This window comes from Nannospalax galili, unplaced genomic scaffold, assembly GCF_000622305.1.
Source record: "Nannospalax galili isolate Female #2095 unplaced genomic scaffold, S.galili_v1.0 scaffold298, whole genome shotgun sequence".
Taxonomy (NCBI): Eukaryota; Metazoa; Chordata; class Mammalia; order Rodentia; family Spalacidae; genus Nannospalax; species Nannospalax galili.
Genome location: NW_008344488.1, coordinates 644,758 through 663,890, shown reverse-complemented (window position 1 = coordinate 663,890; position 19,133 = coordinate 644,758). Strand labels below are relative to the sequence as shown.

General features: G+C 42.6%; 1 protein-coding gene across 1 annotated transcript in view; it reads right to left on the bottom strand.

Annotated features, from left to right (window-relative positions):
* Positions 1–19,133, bottom strand: part of Cdh20 (cadherin 20) — a 291,657-nt gene that overhangs the window by 9,640 nt on the left and 262,884 nt on the right. Inside the window, exons 9-11 of the mRNA XM_008840643.2 lie at positions 16,055–16,176; positions 10,902–11,019; positions 4,108–4,359 (exon numbers count right to left, since the gene is read on the bottom strand). Of these exons, the coding sequence (XP_008838865.1) occupies positions 4,108–4,359; positions 10,902–11,019; positions 16,055–16,176 (492 nt within the window). The remainder of the gene's footprint in view (positions 1–4,107; positions 4,360–10,901; positions 11,020–16,054; positions 16,177–19,133) is intronic.

Here is a 19,133-nt window from a genome sequence, read left to right as displayed (position 1 = left end):
AATCCAATCTATTAATTCCCATCTTTTTAGTGGTGAGTTGAGGCTATTTACATTTAAGGTTATTGTAGAAGTGTTTGCTGTTTCCTATCAATATTTTGGTGTTCTGTTTTGCTGAATTATTGGTATTTCTTTTCCTTCTCCCATATTAGTTTCAAGAGTGATGCATTGTGATTAGTGATGAGTTCTGTGTTGGTCTTGTTGCTTCTTTCTCAGGTCTCATTTGCTTGTTTGTTTTCACGGAGTGTACATGTTCATGTATTCCTATGGGGGAGGCTGTCTTTCTTCTTGTGCCCCATAAAGAATTCCATTAAGAATTTTCTGCAGTGCTGGCTTGGTTATGAATTGCTTTGTGTTTGTCTTGAAATGCCCTTATTTCTCTGTCAGTTTTGAAAGATAACTTGCATAGTATAGCATTCCTGGTTCAGTTATTTTCTTTCAGAACTTGAAGTATTTCATTCCATGCTCTTTTGGCTTTTTTGTTTGCTGATGAGAAGTTTGGGGTAATTCTGATACTGCTGCCTCTGTATGTGAGTTGACATTTTTCTCTGCTGCTTTTAGGATTGGTTCTTTGTATTTTATTTGCATACAGTGTTGTTAATGAACTATTTAACTAGAACATAATATTTTAAATGTTAAGCCATTTAGCATAAGTTAAAAAAACCTGCTAGTTTTGAATTTTAACATTTATTTGGAGGGGTGGCTATGAAATACTAGAGTTCATAAAGTTCAGCCAAGTTATTGCTTATACCGCTGTGTGTAACATGCTTTCTGGAAATATTTTTGCATTTTTAAAGGGTGGAGATTCTTATCAAATGTGACACAGAACTGAAAGAAAAGTGAAAATAAAGTGACTATTTTATAAAATAAAGTTTATGATGAACTTTTTGTATGAATTTCAATTAATAATGTTAATAATATTTTTGTGAATGTATGTAGTGACAAATGAATACACAGAAAATAATGACATACTCTTTTGTTTCCTCTATGTATAAAAATATGAGGCTTGGACAAGAACTGTGGGATTTCAGGAAAATAGACTAATAGGACCCTAAGAAGTGGGTAGAGACTTGAACTTAGTGTAAAAGGCTGGAATGCAGTACTGGATTGAAAACAGCATAGGAAAAAATGGGATTCTAGGTGAACTTGTATATTTGTGGGATTCAGTAAACAGCAAACATATTTTTAAAAGGCACTGTGCTAAGCAACGAGGAGACAACATTGATTATAACGTGAACTTGCCCTTATGGACTAACAGTTATGAAAAGTAAAGATTTTGATGATGACTAAAGTCAGGCAATGATAAAGGCTCTTACTGGGTCACAGATGTTGCCAATAGAGAACAGAGGCATGGCCACTGAATTCCACTTGGAAGACTGGGAGGGAATTACACAAGTCATGTGACCTTGGAGTGGTAGTATTTTAGAAGATGCTAGGAAAGAAAATTAGAAAAATGTTAAAGGCCGGGCATGGTGGTGCATGCCTCTAATACCAGGAGGCAGAGGCTGGTGGATCTCCGTGAGATCAAGGCCAGTCTGGTCTACATAGCAAGTTCAGGCTAGCTGGGGCTATAGGGAGACCTTGTCTTGAAAAAAAAAAAAAGTCCAAAAAAATGAAAGAAAGAAGAAAGGAAAGTGTTAGATAGTGCTGTGTGCTTCTAGTCTAAGTTACTTGGGCATCTGTGCTTACGAGTTTGAAGACAGCATGGGCAAGATACCATCTTTAAAACAAACAAAACAAAACAAAGACCACAATCTTTTGGAATCTGTCAGAGAGAATTCTGATGGTGATGGAGAATCAGGCAGTGTATAGAACTGGTCATCTTTTCAAATGTAAAGATTGTTATATGCCTTGTTTTTTAATGTAAAATTTGTTTTAAATAATGAGCATTAAATTATGCTTTGAAAAATGAGGTTTGGGGAAAAAATGATTCTATTCAGATGATAAGTGTTCCTGATTCCCCAAGAAGAGCATTGGTTGTTAGGAAGGCCTATTCTTTAGAGGTGTGGTGTATAGGGCTTTTGGAATTTTTCTAGGACTGGATACATACTCAAGACACACAGAAAAACCCTGAAAAAGTAAATACTGTCAAAACTAACATGTTAATTTAATTTTCTACAAAATGATGTACTGTAAACAAACCAACTGCAATAAAATCTTAGTTTTATGAACTATGCTTAATATGTGTTGTATTCTCTTAGAAATAAGAATGTGTGAAACTATTGGGATTTTGTGGTACTTGTGCTCTGTGTTGCTCAAGCTTACTTATTCTGGACAGTGTTTACTTATTCTGTACAATCTAAAAGATTGGACGTAATGGTTTGGGAGGAACAAAATAAATGATCCCTTGCATGCCACTTCTAACTTGAAAGCTGCTCTAGGCCAATCTTTTACATCAGTCCTTCTATCATAGTGGCTCTTTGTAGGCCAGGGTGAACTTACAATATTTTCCAAAGATAGAAGAAGGACAGCCAATCTGGAAATTTCTTCTAGGAGCAGGTTTTTTTCAAAGGCAAAGCACAGCTTTTCCACTTCCAGGACTCCCATTGCCACCTTGTGGGCATTGAAGAAATTGCAGGCATGTTTTGCTTGTCAATACAGACATGGACCAGGCGCTTCATTCTCTCAAATGTGGGGATTAGGTTACGTGGATTTAGGTTACTTATGTATGTTACTTTATCCTATTGTAAGACTGAACAACAGTTCGATCAAAGCACATGTTGTGTCTTAAAATGGGTTTTAAGAAGTCTGTTCCATAGGCCTTTGTAGAAAGTCAATTAAATGCTAATATTTTTCACAGTGAAGAATTTCTCCAGTCTCAGTCTCTTTGTGTTAGGTAAACTAGAGGTTGAGGGTGCATATGGGTGTCTGAAAGACTATTTTAATTTATAAGTTTTTCCCCCCTTGTAGAGAATTGATGGACTTTTTCTCACTTTAATTTTTAACTTACAACTTTTTTATTTTTTGAGACTCTCATTGTACAGCCCAGGTTGCTCAATCTTGTCTAGACTTCTCTCTGTAGACTGGGCTGGCTCCAAACTTGTAGCAGTTCTGCCTCAGCCTCCTGAGTTCTGGAATTATAGGGTGTACTAGCATACTAGCTGTGGGCTTTCATTTATATTGAATAATATTATTATTTATTACATTTGCTTTTCTCTAAGCAAGACATATGTGCTGTGGCTTAACTCAATCTGGAGAGGTGAGACATACATGTAGATTGTTTCTTGGATCCAAGAGATGGCAAGGTATTCGTATTTGAGTGTTTAGTAAGAAAAAAATTGCACAGATGCCCTTGTGCATGAGGGAGTTGGTGGCTGCCTTGCAGGGGGACTTGAAAGAACGAAGATTCCTTGACTCCACAGTGTGCTTCTAATCACCCACCGTCATCTCTGTTCTTTTGTTCGGCAGAGGGAAAGTGGTCCTGTGTAGTTACTGCTGTGTATTAGATGTCCACAGTGCCTGACAGGAGTGCTAAGACTCCAAGCACCTTATTTCTCAGAAATCTATGTGCTTCTTTTAGATCTCTGCTCAGAGTTCCCCTTTACTGTGAAAGCTTGCTGACACCCTATTTGCAATGAAATCTACCCTCAGCACCTCCCCAGGGTACACATCCAGTGTCTCTTTCCTTCTCTGTAATACTTAACCACCTCTGGACACCACAGGAGCATCCAGAACGGCAGTGCCACTGAGACTGGGTGCCCAGTTGTATGGGCTTTGCTTCTCACCTTGGCCTTTGACCCTAGCCCTTACCCCTCTGATTTTGCTACTAACCTGAAATGGAGTTTGAAGAGGTCATTTTCATATCCTCTCTGAAATTTTGATTCTATGATGTCAATATGAACTTGTATCATTCTGAAGTAAACTGTGAGGGCCAGGGCATATCTCTCTTACTAATTTCAGCACCCAGCATATGTTTAGGCGTATAATAGATCCTTGATGGGTATGTCAAGAGGCCTGAAGGAGGGAACTGTTTTCAATTTCTTCAAGTTTCAGTTTCCCATCTTTTCAGTGAGAGGATCAGTTCTGAGTATCTGAGTTAGAGGGTTAACTGACTCTTGTTTGAGGGCATTGATCAGATCCTACACCACAAAAACTAGGCCACCAACTCACCTAAGAGGACGAAGATGCAGGCCAGGATGGCGATGAGGGCACCCCGGCTCAAACTGACGGGGAGCATGTAGGCCTCGGGGCTGCAGGACATGACGTGGCCATCGTCATTGCAGCTGCACACCTGGATGGTCAGGGTGCCTGTGCTGCTCAGCACGGGCTGTCCACTGTCTGCTATCAGGATGGGCAGGTAGAAAACACTCTGCTCCTGCTGCCGGAAGCCGGACCTCCTGGTTAGAATCCTCGCGGTGTTATCTGAAGGCGCAAGAGGTTGGAGATTAAGAAAAGGAAAGAAAAATGAAAGGGGAGACCATGAAGAACCAATAGCGAGTGAGTTTCTTGGATTGAAGAAAGCATGGGGGCACGGACAGGGTGGAGGACAGAGAGAGGTTTGGCCCAAAGGTGTTCAGCTGTGGCCACAGCATGTTGGTCTGGATCAGTGCTCAGATTCAGAAATCAAGAGTTTTGCTTGCTTTTAGGCAAAACCCTGAGGCCTAGGACAGAAACCCTTTTTGAAAATCTGTCTTACCCTTTGTGACATAAAGTGCCCAGGGCGAACTGTCAGCCTTTTCATCTAACAAAAGTGTCCCGGGGAAAGCTTGACAGAAATGAACAATCAGGGGTGACTTGTGGTCCCTGTTTGCTCCTGCTCAGCAGCTTGCCAAGGCCTGTGCTGCTTGGTGCCTTCAGGAAAAGAATGCTGAGGAACCCATGTGGCCGCTGCACATTGCTTATTTTTTGCCACTCTGGCTGGAATTCACATCTGCTATTTTATTCCTCTGAGCTGCAGTCCCAGTTTCCTGAAGAACCTGCTCATTTAATAGAAGCCTATTTGAAATCCCCCGGTCATATGACATATCCCATTATTTCTCCTGGCCTGGTGGGCTCAGTTTAACCAGTTAATATGAACTTGGTAAAAATTTATTCCTGATCAACAGTATTAGTTATTTTTCCTCCTGCTTTTAAAATACATAAATTTGAACTGAGAGATAGTGATTTTTATATCTTTTTGGGGTAGAGCATGGTGTTTCAGTGTGTTTTACCATGTAACCACCAAATCAGGATATTTAGGTGACCCCTCATTGTGGGGAATCTCTCTCTGCATGTGCGTGTGTTTGTGTGTGTGTGTGTGTGTGTGTGTGTGTGTGTGTGTGTGTATGCACATTCTACCCTGTATTTTCTGAGGTAAAGTCTCTCACTGACCCTGGAGCTCCTTGATTTGGCAAGGCTGGCTGGCCAGTGAGCTCCAGGAATCCACCTGTCTCCAGCCTCCCAAGTGCTGGGCATTTGCCTATGCCTAGCTTTCACATGAGTGTTGGGGAATTGAATTTGGGTCCCCAGGCTTGTGAAGTAAGCAGTTTACTGACTGAGACATTTCCTCAGTCCTCTAACATCTTAAACATTTCTCATTTCTTATAATTAGAACATTAAAAAAAAATCAGCTGTTGTAGCTGTTTTGAACTGTGCATTATTATGGACTAATATGTCTATGTAACAGAGCACAGAGCTAAATGATTAGATTTCTCAAAGCTCTCTGTGTGTGCACATGTGTATTTATGTTGATATTTGCCAAGTGCTATGTAATTTTTGATTTTTAAAATATTAAATCTGTATTCTCAAGTTAACTGGGATGACTTTGAATTATAAAGCAGACGTGTTTTTGCAGAGTTGAGGTCATCAGCAGAGGAACAGTTTGAGAGATATGATAGGGAGGGAGGTCCAAGAAGTGACCTGTTAAACTAAAACTGAGCTGGGTATGGTGGTACATGCCTGTAATCCCAGAACTGGGGAGTCAGAGGCAGGAGGATTGTGACAAGTTCTACGCCAACCAGGGCTGCATTGTGAGATTCTGTCTCAAAAAATCAAAACAAAAGGAATCAACAAAAAGCCAAATCAATCAGCATGGAAGATTCTTTGTGTTCTGACTAGAATTTCATAAGATTTCTAAAAGCCTAAACAACACAAATATCACAATATTTCTGGTTCTTCCCCTTCACTCCCCGACCCCTTTTTTTTTGCGACAGAGTTCCCTGTAGTCTCAGCTGGCCTACAACTCATTTTGTAGACTAGGCTGGCCTGGATCTCACAGAGATCCCCCTGCCTCTGCCTCTACCTGAATGCTGGGATTAAAGGTGTTTGCCACCACCATGCCCAGCTTTCTCCTTCCCTTCTTGAGCATAATAAAAGATTTTACTTCCTCTTGAATTTGGTCATATCAATATAATTTCCTTAGTTGATGAAAATGAGGAAAAGTGCCATGTGGCTTCTAGGTAGAAGCATGTGAGAGCTGGCATTTCTGTCCTGTTCTCTTGCCTTGAAATGGTAACTGAACAAACATTACAGCTATGCAGCCAGACTGAGCTGCCCTTGTAAGCAGCTGTCTTTCACTCACCCAGGCTGGGTTTTATTATTTTTTTTAAATTTTTAAAAAATATTTTATTATTTTTATGTTATGTGTATGAGTGTATTGCCTGCATGTATGTAAGTGCACCTGTGTTGTGCAGTGCTCTCAGAGGTCAGAAGAGGGCGTCAGATCCCATGGAACTGAAATTATGGACAGTTGTTAGCCTGCATGTGGGTACTTGGATTGGATTTGAGCCCAGGTCCTGTAGCCCCAGCTGGCCTGGAACTCAGTATGTAGACCAGGCTGGCCTTGAACACACAGAGATCCTCCTGCCTCTGCCTTCCAAGTGCTGGGACTAAAGACTCTTGCACCACCACACCACGCTCAAGCCAATGGTCTCAACTGCTGAGCCATCTTTCTAGCCCCAGGCTGGGTTTTATTTAGGCAAGAGCTTAATTAACTTTAATTTTGCTAAGCCCCAGGAATTTTGCTGTTGCCTGTTTCTGTGGTGTAACCTAAACTATTCCAGCACATTATTCCTTGATGTTTACACCTCCTCCTTTCTTTATGCACAGTGCCAGCTATGTGTACGTATATTTTCTTTTTGAGGTCTCCGGTACCAGTTATTTGTTCTTAGTACATGTAGTGTCTCATTTAATCTTCATTACAGTTTTTTTAGTTACTGGTAATTCTACTCCTTTACAGTGAGATAATTAAAACCTAGGTTAATTTTATTTATAGGCACTAACCTAGCTAGAGGCAGAGCTGGGGTTTAAACTCTGGTCTCCCTAATTTGGGGGAAGCTTGTATTCTTCCCATGGTGCCATTCAGTTGCTTATGCAGTTTTGTAACAGTAGTGGTCAAAATTTGTTCAGATAATCATATTCTTTTCCTACTTTGACACAGGTGACTTTCCTCTCACTTTCTTCTCAGTGCAGATAGATAGCAATCAGTTACTAGCCTGAGGATCACACCTGTCCACCTACCACACAACCCATCTACCTGCTGTTCTGCTTCTCAGATTTAATAGCTAGGTACTGTTAATTATGTTTTTTAGTTTTTTTTTAAAATTGTTTTAGAAATTAGTTTTTCTCTAAACAAAACTAGTATTTATTTTTATTTTTTGGTTTAGTCCAGTTTAGACCATAGGCATTTTTTTTTTTCTTTTTTTTCTTTTTGAGACAGGGTCTCCCTGTAGCCCCAGCAGGCCTGGAACTCACTATGTAAACCAGGCTGGCCTCGAACTTGCAGAGATCCGCCTGCCTCTCTCTCCTGAGTGCTGGGATTAAAGGCATGCACTGCCACACCCAACTATCATAAACATTTTAAGAAAGGCTAACAAAGAATGAATTTCATGAAAGTATTTTATGTTTATTGATCTAAAAAATTAAGAGTAAAGAAAAAGAAGTTACTTGTACATTGCTGAGTGTAGCCCTGGGAGGGCCCTGACATACCTTAGCCATTTGGATTTTTTTGTTGTTGTTGTTGAGAGTGATAATTAGAGCCTTAGTAACTGTTTTGGAAAGAATTTTTTTCCTATGGTGTCAGAAAATTGCGTGTGTGTGTATGTATGTGTGTATGTATGTGTGTCTGCGTGCGTGTATGTGTGTATATATGTGTGCATATACGTGTATATATGTGTGTATATATATGTATATATGTGTGTATATATGTGTGTATAATAGGAAGTACCAGGAAGTTATAGTACCAGCTTCTAACATGAGCCTTTGCTTCTTTGTGGTGCTGGGGATTGAACCAGGGCCATATACATGTGAGACCAGTGCTCGAGCACTGAGCTGCACTCTGGTCCTTGGCCCACTCTTACTGCTCACTTACTCTCCACTCTTGGGTCGTTCGCCCTCTTTCCTTGTCTGTCCAATGGGATTATGAGAATCACAGTGATCAAACTTTACTGGTTTGTTATATATCAAATAAAATAAGAAAATTCTTTTGAAGCCATAAACTCCTGTGTACATACAGTCCTTTTCATGTTTTGACTAAAAGTTAAAGAGCAGAAGCTAGATGCGATGTTGTGCACTTGGAATTACAGACTCAGGAGGTAGAGGCAGTAGGAGCTCTACAGGTCCGAGTCCAGCATGGTCTACATAGCAAGTTCTAGGCCAATCTGGGCTATATAGTGAGGCCTTGTTTCAAGAGACTAAAACAAAATTAAATTAAACAAATTAAAAAGAGGAGGTGGGGATGTAGCTTATTGGTAGAATGCTTGTTTATCATGAGCAAGGCTTTGGGTTTGATTCCCAGTGCCTCCCCTAACTCACAGAGCTTTACTTGAAATAAACAAGCTCCTTCTTGTTTTCTAAAGGGCCATCATGTTTCAGGGGTGGGAGCTGGGGCCCTAGACAGTAGATATACCATATCAGAAGTTGATCTGTCTTTAAATAAGTCCCAGGAAAAGAGTGAAATAATGTGGTGATTAAGAGTTTGTGCTTTCTCTTGAAGATGTGCTGACTTCTAGTTTGGGAAACCATCCAAAAGATGAGTCACCTCTTCTTGTTAATGTCCCATTCTAGAAGCCCATCCCTGTATGACATTGGTTCCATGAACTGGTGGCCAAAGTGACCTTTAAGAAACTTGCAGCTTTTTGCTGCCTATTGTTTTTGTGTTGGTTCTGGCACATTTGAGAGTTAAGAAATAAGAGTGACATCTAGAAGAAAATTTGAAGAAAAAACCGTAATTATAATCCTAGCCAACCCTGAGGGAGAATTTTCTGTGAAGCAGATAACTGAGTAATTAAAAAGTCTGACCCAATAAAATTCTCAGGATAAGGGACTGAGAAGATGGCTCCTTGGATAAACTGCTTGCCATGTAAGCATGAGGACCAAAGTTCGAATCCCCAACACCCACATAAATGTCAGGCAGGCATAGTGGACTACCTTTAATCCCAGTGCTTTGGAGGTGGAAGTGGGGTCCCTGAGTAAGCTGGCTTGCTAGAGTAGCCGAATCATCAAGCTCTGGGTTCAAATGAGAGACCCTGTCTCAATATGTAAGGTGGGGAGTAATCAAGGAAGACACTCGGGGGGATGGAGAAATGGCTCAGTGGTTAAGCACCCATGTCACAGGGATCACTACCATCTGCAATTCCATCTCCTCTGGCTTCAGAAGGTAGCTGCTCACTTTCTCTCTCTCTCTCTCTGTCTCTCTCTCTCTGTCAACCTCTGACTTCTACACATACACACATACGCACATGCACTCCCACATGTGCCCACACATAAGTGCATACAACACACATACACACATACATAATCTCAAGATATTTATGAGCATTCCTTCTATAAATATGTAAATATAGAAATTTTATGATAATAAGTAGAAGGCTGAAGAATACATTATTTACTAGGTTGTGGTAATATTTCAAATCTCAAGTGATGTTTAAAACTAAGACATGGCATACTTATACCCACTGTTTCAGTTGTTATGAAGTCACAGTTAAGATGAGGCTACTGCAGCCCAGAGAAGTGACGACCTGCAGATCAACTAGAATTAACAGAACGGATTCATCTGACAGAGTTCAATACTTGTCTTCAGCTGTTCTGACTTTTTTTTTTTTTTTTGAAGTTGATCTGGCTCAAGAACAAAAATCTTTTTCCTCATTGAGCCTAAGGAGGGTGTTGCGTCTACAAACCCTTCTGACAATCTGAGTGCTTGTTGGAAAGGTCCTAGAATTCTCATTCTAGCAGAGAACACTTTTTACAATAGGGACCCCACATGAGTATGTTTTCTGAACTATCAAGTTGTTTGAAGTCAGGAGTGATAGTGGATGCCTATAACCTCAGCATTCAGGAGGCTGTGGCAAGAGGAGCCCAGGCTACTTAGCACACGATCTTGTGTCCACAGAAATGTCTCAATGCTTCAAATCCAGTGTTCTGCATTTTCCCTTTGCTACTTGTATTATTATTTCTACCTTTTAAATTTAGCCTGCCTCTCTTTTGTTGGGACTCTCTCTCTCTCTCTCTCTTTCTCTCTCTCTCTCTCCCTCCCTCCCTCCCTCTTTCTCTCTCCCTCTCTCTCTCTCCCTCCCTCCCTCCCTCTCATTCTTTATCTCCCTCTTGGATGAGCAGTCTTCCCTTTGGATTGTTCTCTGGGTCACTTTTTACCATTTTCCTCAGGTTGTTCCTCTCTTTCCAGAACGTGTAAACACAGTCGCTGTGAATAACACTAAGGGAAGGATTTTATCTCTGTGACTTGAATAGTGTCTGGCATAAAACAAGCAGCAATAAACATTTGTCAGTTGACTGAGGAAGGAAACTTTAAGAGACAGCAGAGGGCACTCTTTGTCTTTTATGTCCAAAACTTTAAAGACTGCAAATTAGCATTAATGTCCTCCCTGCTATTAAAGAGCCTGCAAACTTGATACTGCTTGTTTGGTACAGTAACTCAAAATGCCCAGCTGCCACAGTAGAAAGCATAGATTGACCCCCATCCACCTGATTACCTTGGTTGTCCCTGACAGTGAAGTTGGGGTTGTTAGCAGCCTCAGGAGCCAAACTGTAGTAGAAGTGTTGACCGTTGTGAGGGTCATCTTGGTCCACGGCGCTCACTGTCTGAATCAGCTGGAGGGACATGAGATCAGGTGAGTTGGAGCTAAAGGAAAAAGCCTCAAGGTCTAGTGAAATCCTCCACCTTGAATCCAATAGTAAGTTGCTTGCCCAATGAGAAGGATGTCCTGAAACTTACCTGGAAACTCTCCATGCCGTCACCCAATTTAGGATTTAATTTTGTTTATCCTTGGGCTTGCCTGTGTTAATAGGCAAATGTTGCTTAAATACTTCCCTGCGTGTTATAGTCCCACACCATGGCCAGTTATTTTAGACGGTAAAATAGAAGACTTAAAGAACCACAGCGTGTCACAAGGTCCTCTTAGCCTCAGTTTCCTCCTTTCCTCTCTCTACATCCTGCCATTGAGTGAATGTTCTGTGGTTAAATTGCTGCCTTTGATAAACTCTTGTTTAAGAATAACTACCTAGAAGGGGGGGTAAACAGGGCAGTGTTAGACTGTGAAAAGTCACAAAGCAGTCATGTTTTCTTGGTAGGAAGAGGAGTTAGAAAAGCTGTGGAGCATAAGCTCACCAGGGTGGGAAACAGACTAGAGTCAGAGGTGTGAGGGTGTAGCTCAGAAGGGGGGCGGCAGGTAAACAGCATGAAAAACAGAGCTTAGTGGTAGGGAGAGCTTGAGGGCTTCCCCTTGAACCCTTTGACCAGATTCTGTCCTTCCCACAATGCTCTTCAAAGTACATTTTTCTGAAAGCTATGGAGATTGATGGAAAGTACATTAAAGGAAACAATGAATCAGTTTGAAATATCAGCTGGTGGGCTGGGGGCTAGAGGAAGAGTGTCATTCACCTGCTCTCCTTAGGTGTTTGCTCTTCTGTTATCCTGAAGCACAGTTAGCTGCCATTCCACTTGGGCCTGCCCCCAAATACCTGCCACTCCTATTGGTAATTGCTGGCTATGTTTCTGCCAGGATAGAAATGTGTATATCAAAGTTCAGCTTGAGGGCCCAGATGGGCTGTAATCAAGGCTTTCACAATATGCTGAAGGTTAGGGGGAATCACCCAGCAAGGAATTTCTTCATACTCTTGTTACTCAGGTCTTCCAAGGACTTGTCCCAGCCTTTACCTGCCAGACTCTTCAGAGACCTTCACTGCAGACAGCTCTCTCTCTCTCTTACATATGGTTACCACATCCTTCCAGGTCTACCCACATTCAGTGCCTAACTGATGCTTAGCAATCCTGCCTCAATTGGGAAAACTCTTGTTCTAAAACTCTGTAGGACTGTTAATGGATCTCTATTGCAGCTGGATTTCATCAGTGAACCCTGTGTATTAAAGCTCCATCTCAGGGTAACCTTCCTGGAAAACCTGACTGTTGATTGTAAAAATGGAGTGGATGAGGTACTAATGAAGTCAGAGGTGAGGGGACCAGTGGAGATAATACCCAGAGTCCAACCTCATGTCTCTACTGGTTTCACCTAAAGGGTACCTTCTGCCCCAACCCCATAGAACAGCAAATCTGCTTTTTATTTTGATTGCTGAATGCATAAAGAGATGACACATTTCTTGGTGAATGTTATAAATAGATAACATAGTGGGAAAAATTGTACAGCAGATCTACAAACTCTGTGTGTTTTGGTGAGATGGGGCTGGTTGAAAGTAGATGGGCACTGTGGAGGAGTTGGGGGTAGGTGAGCACTGTGGTGGAGCTTGGGGTAGGTGGGCACTGTGGTGGAGCTTGGGGTAGGTGGGCACTGTGGTGTTCGGGGTAGGTGGGCACTGTGGTGGAGTTGGGGGTAGGTGGGCACTGTGGGGGAGTTGGGGGGAGGTGGGCGCGGTGGTGGTGTTGGGGGTGGCTGGGCGCGGTGGTGGTGTTGGGGGTGGCTGGGCGCGGTGGTGGTGTTGGGGGTGGCTGGGCGCGGTGGTGGTGTTGGGGGTGGCTGGGCGCGGTGGTGGTGTTGGGGGTGGCTGGGCGCGGTGGTGGTGTTGGGGGTGGCTGGGCGCGGTGGTGGTGTTGGGGGTGGCTGGGCGCGGTGGTGGTGTTGGGGGTGGCTGGGCGCGGTGGTGGTGTTGGGGGTGGCTGGGCGCGGTGGTGGTGTTGGGGGTGGCTGGGCGCGGTGGTGGTGTTGGGGGTGGCTGGGCGCGGTGGTGGTGTTGGGGGTGGCTGGGCGCGGTGGTGGTGTTGGGGGTGGCTGGGCGCGGTGGTGGTGTTGGGGGTGGCTGGGCGCGGTGGTGGTGTTGGGGGTGGCTGGGCGCGGTGGTGGTGTTGGGGGTGGCTGGGCGCGGTGGTGGTGTTGGGGGTGGCTGGGCGCGGTGGTGGTGTTGGGGGTGGCTGGGCGCGGTGGTGGTGTTGGGGGTGGCTGGGCGCGGTGGTGGTGTTGGGGGTGGCTGGGCGCGGTGGTGGTGTTGGGGGTGGCTGGGCGCGGTGGTGGTGTTGGGGGTGGCTGGGCGCGGTGGTGGTGTTGGGGGTGGCTGGGCGCGGTGGTGGTGTTGGGGGTGGCTGGGCGCGGTGGTGGTGTTGGGGGTGGCTGGGCGCGGTGGTGGTGTTGGGGGTGGCTGGGCGCGGTGGTGGTGTTGGGGGTGGCTGGGCGCGGTGGTGGTGTTGGGGGTGGCTGGGCGCGGTGGTGGTGTTGGGGGTGGCTGGGCGCGGTGGTGGTGTTGGGGGTGGCTGGGCGCGGTGGTGGTGTTGGGGGTGGCTGGGCGCGGTGGTGGTGTTGGGGGTGGCTGGGCGCGGTGGTGGTGTTGGGGGTGGCTGGGCGCGGTGGTGGTGTTGGGGGTCGGTGGGCACTGTGGTAGCGTTGGGGGTAGGTGGGCACTGTGGTGGAGTTCAGGGTAGCAGCACCATGATTGCTCTCTTGCCCTTCATTCTCCTGACAGGTCAGATTTCTGCCTTAGCCCTACTTGTCTAATACTCTGCTCAAATGATTCGTTCTGCCCTCTGTCATCATCAAGTATGCATCACACATCCTTATGGGCTTCCTCCTCTGTGAGGAAGAGGAGCACATGCACACAAACTTGGCAGAACTGAGGATGATGGCTGTGTCGGGCAAGCCCACATTGAAGGCTAGAACTCTCAGTATCTTAGTCTGATAATGACAAATATAACAGACTTGTGACTCCATCCCCTAATTCTAAGTCACAGATACATTGCACCTCAAAGGATTGCATAAAGGACCATTCGAGATAGTCTTAGAGATGGAGGACGTATGTGACTCCCAAAACAGGAGAGGTGGTTCAGGTGCTTTAGCTTGTTGAAGCACAACTTCTACACTAGCCTTTAAGGCAGGGAGTGCTTTGTCTTAAGGGAGGAGGGGAGCAATCTTTATTATGCTACTTATATTACTGGATAAATTTAGCTTCTTTTGTCCTGGAATAAAACAGCTATATTGAATCAATTTTTATAATTAAACAATGTATGCTCTACTATACCATAGACAAAAGTAAAATAGTAAAAAAAAACTTTTTTAAAGCCCAACCCATCCACTCCAAACTTGCCTACCTTTACAGTCACTCTGCTGCATTTGCCTTTTCTGTCTAATCTTGCTTTTCATGTAACATAATCCTACAAAACTGCTTATGTAGTTTTTAGCCCTCCTTTCTTTATGTATATTACCATGAATCCTACCTGGTGTATAAAATTTTTATTGTAATTTTTGTTAGCTGCATAATATTTTAGGCCTTTCTAGACTAGAAATTTCATAGATGTGGTAGTGGAATTATCTGAGACTTAGAAAAATCTTTTTAAGAGTGATACCATTTCACCAAATTTTAAGAATCAGTGAAGAGGTCAGTTTGGATTTGAGTCGCTGTAGGGGACCTTGTTTCCTAGAAACACTTTTACTGTTTTTGACTGGATAGAAGGCAAAGATGTGTCATGGTAAGAACATTGAGGAATTAGTGCACATCCAATCTTAGAGATACAGTTTCTTTGTGCAACAGGATGCTGGGGTAATGCTACAGGTGAGTGAGAGAAGTGACAGCTAAGCTGAGTCACAGTCAGAACCTGAATTACTTTCTGATACTGTGTCTGCTTCTCAAACCCCTGACATTCATACAAAAATGAGCTTGATCTATTTCACACACACACACACACACACACACACACACACACACACACACACACACACACACACACAAATAAATCTTTAAAAATATTTAAAAGAAAAAAAAAGCAAGGACAGGTTACAGGGAGGAGAACACCTGAAAAATACATTAATATGTGGCCATCCCAATTGGAGTTCTGGATGTTTCTCAGTTAAACCATTTGGAACTTAATAAAACAATAGGTTAGGTTTAAAACCATACCTTAAAAAATGGCTTTGAAGGTTTTAGAACTGTAGTTATTCCAAATAAGAGCCTTGTTCCTTCAGATTATTTTCCCCCTAAACTTGCCCAGTATGAGCAGTGCTAAGAAAATGGGCATTTTAGTTAACAGCTAGATAATTCTAGGTAAGGAAATATGGGGATAACAGGGCTGGAAGAACCGAAAGGATGTTTTCATTGCTAGAGGTGGATAGAGGAGGTGGAGCTGGGCATGCCAGTGTATGCTTTTAATTCTAGCACCTTGGAGGCAGAGGTGGGGATCCCTGTGAGTTCAGGACCAGCCTAGTCTACATATCAAGTTCCAGGCAAGCCAGGGATGTATAGTAAGACCCTGTTTCAAAGAAAAGGAAGAAAGGAGGTAAGACAGTATAGAAAACACACTCTCCTTACTGAATACGTTTCCAGGGATTGGTGTGTGCTCAGGGAAAGAAAAGACTACTTTCTCCTAAATACATGCCTCTTTCTCTCTTTGTACCCCTTATATATGTTCTGACAGTTGGTGTGATGCAGTTGGATTTCAAGGTAGATAGAGACCTTATGCAGACTATCCTTTGAGTCTAGCCACTATTAAAGCACTGTTCAGAAAATAAAATGTAATGTAGGCTCCCAGTTTTGTCTTAACAAATCAATTGTTGAAGCCTGATATAAAGAAGTTGGGGACTCTGGTTTCTAACCCATGCTTTCTGGAGTGGAAAATGCCTTTGATGGGGAATTTGGTTATCTTTAAGAGTTGTCTCTGGACATCTGGGGTTTACCAAGGTGATCACCTTACCTGTCCAGCTTTGGCATTCTCACAGACAAAGGCTTCATAGAATCTGGGGAACTCTGGAGCATTGTCATTCACATCTAAGACTTTGATTGTGACGGCAACACTTCCCACCTGGGAGGGATTGTCTAAAGAGAACACAGGGAAAATTGAAGGTGAGAAAGCTTATTAATGCAGCTTGTCAGTCTGGTTTCTCAAGGAATGGGTATGATACATGGAAATGGTAACATGATCATAGGATATGTGTGTTGCTAGTTAAGAGTGTGATCAGGTACAAGCTGGGACAGAAGGACCTGTGACATTTCTAAGTCACATTAAATTTATGCCTGAATAAGACACACTCTTAGCATTCATTTTTTTAGGCAAGAGTGGACCAGAACCCATTATGACAACCCTTTCCTCCAAATGTCTCACTGTGCTGTCCAGCCAGGCTTCCCTGCTCATTCTTTATTGAGATAGGAAAGTGGAAACCAGGACCCACCCTTATCTTAGAAAATCTTGCCCTTTGATCCCTAGGACTAGACTATCACATCCAATTACAAACAAACTTCTCAAATCTCACTGTTTTCAATGAGAAAAACAGTTTTTCAGCACTCTGGTATGTTAATCATGCACACTCACATTCATTCACTTTCTTGTGTAGAGGGTGAGTGGGGTCCTGAGGGATTAAGGTCAGGTGCTCAGGTCGCAAGAGGAACAGATGGCTCAGTGAGTTTGTTTACATTATAACTTTTTGGTTGCAAGGTTAGGTAAAAGTTATTAGTCCAGATTATGCCCATATTCCTACAAGGAGCCATCTGATGGGGGTGTGCTTGACATCAATTTTTGAGGAAGGGCATGACAAGGGGAAGCAAGTGCTACAAAATGAACCTTGGAGGTTTTGCTGCCTGCTTGGCTTGTACTTTGGGTTTTGGAATTAAAGGCAAGTCTATTCTATGTTCTGGGCTTTAAAACAGCTCATGCCTAGTAGAATACATGTTTGTGCCACATTTGGCTTTATTCTGGTAGATAAATTATTCTTTGAATTATTTTTCAGAACCGTTTCAAGTTATTCAGTGGGTTACAGAAAACACTGCACATTTATTTCTGCCTAGGGACTGAAAATATGCAGAATCAAATCTATTCCAAGCCATATCTTTTGTTGGGAGCCATACGCATTTATGGGAAATTGTCTCTTGGGGATGTGTCTTTTGCTTGGAACTCCACCCAGAGACAATTTCACAGCCCCCATAGTGCCTCTCCACTATTTTTCTCTTTTGGTGCCCTCTCCGAGGAGGCAAAAGAGAAATTATAACACACAGACATTTTATTGAGTAATTTTACTAAATTCCAGAGTGCATTCTTCTTTAGGTTCAGCTTTTCCTTTTCTTTCTCAAAAATATTAATGTTCTACTGCGTTTCCATCCTAAACAATTTCTTCCTGGATTAGGCTGTTCTCAGGAATATGGTAGATTCCAAGCTGTCTCCATGTGATGCCATTAATGAAGAGTCAGGGTAACAAAGGATAGATTGTTCTAAAAGGAGAAGAAGACCAACTATATTGGTAACAACAAAAGGTAATTATGAGATAGCTGAGCAGCACAGAAGCAGAAAGACTGTAGTAAAAATGAGGAAGCTAGCCTCAGCTGTAGCCCCAAGTCCCAGGCAAGGGAGGGCACAGAAGCCTCATCCTCAAATAAACTTGGTGGCCCTGGTAGGAGGGCTGGCCGTCCTAGCTACAGGACAAGCCCATCATTCTCATAAATCTTAAACCCATTGGGAAGATTTGGTGTGACAGTGACTCCTCTTACATGACAGGTTAACACGGGAGAAGTAGTCCATTTCATCCCTCATCTCAGAAGGCTCTGGCCAGGGAACACCTTGAGAGGGGACCTGCTGTTTAAGACTAAACTCTTCTGGGGGTCTCAAAGCAAGGAATAATTAAAAATTATGGTGTCTGGGGACACTTTACCACCATCTCTGGGTAGGAGAGGATCATGTAAGATAGTTATGAGTAAGGGGATGGTTAGAAATAGCTGAGAAGTTCAGGTGGCAGAAGGCTTGAGCTGTTAAGGGCACTGTATGTGGTGGTTGGTGAATAAAGTAGTTGGCTAGAGTCAATTTCTATATTTGCTATAGTTTAGTGTTGGTACTGTTAACGTAGTCTGTTTTCTCCTCTCTTGAGTGGTATTGGGAATTGAACTCTCAAGAAAAGAATGTTCACCAAGACCCGGGGATAAAAACAAGCAGATGAATGAGATAGGGAAGCCAGTTGAAGGCCTGAATAAGAAAGCAACATGGGTGAGAAATTCACCAAGGAAATTGAGATTTAGGGAGAAGAAGCCTAATATATAAAACAACATGGTGAAGATCGTCACCAATAGACTAGATTAAGTACAAGAAAGATTATCAGGGATTGAAGACAAAGTTGAAGAAATACTATATCCAGACATCAAGTAAAAAAAAAAAAAAACCAACATGACCATAACTTTCAAGAACCCTGGGACATGAGGAAGAGATCAACCCCCAGAATCCATAGAGTAGAGGGAGCTGAGGTACAGTTTAAAGGCATAGGAAACATAGTCAATTACAGCAAAAAATCCTAAATTAAAGGAGAGACACAGACAGCAAAGCACAACAGGGATTAGAACGCCAGATGGACATGTCCATAAATGAACCTTTCCACAACACATCATAGTTAAGTGCTAAGACTACACAGACAACAAAAATTGTAAAGATTGCATGAGAAAAACACCAAGTTACAGACAGAAACCAATCAGAATAACATTAGATTGTTCATCCGAAACTCTAAAAGTCAGGAAATCATGGACTGATAATTTTTTTAAAAAAAGTTATTTATTTAATAACCATATAATTAGAAGAAGCATTTCATTACAACAGCATTGACATATTCAATAACAGTTTCCAAAGCTAAGATGCATCTTTTTCAAAATTGATTGTAAATTATTAGGTTCACAGTTGAATTAATACAGTTATACAATATTGTACTCAGGATAAACCCTACAAGACATAAAATTGAATGAGGTTTTAACCTTTAAAAATGATCTCCATTTCATTTTAAAATACACCGTTTCCTACAGAAAAA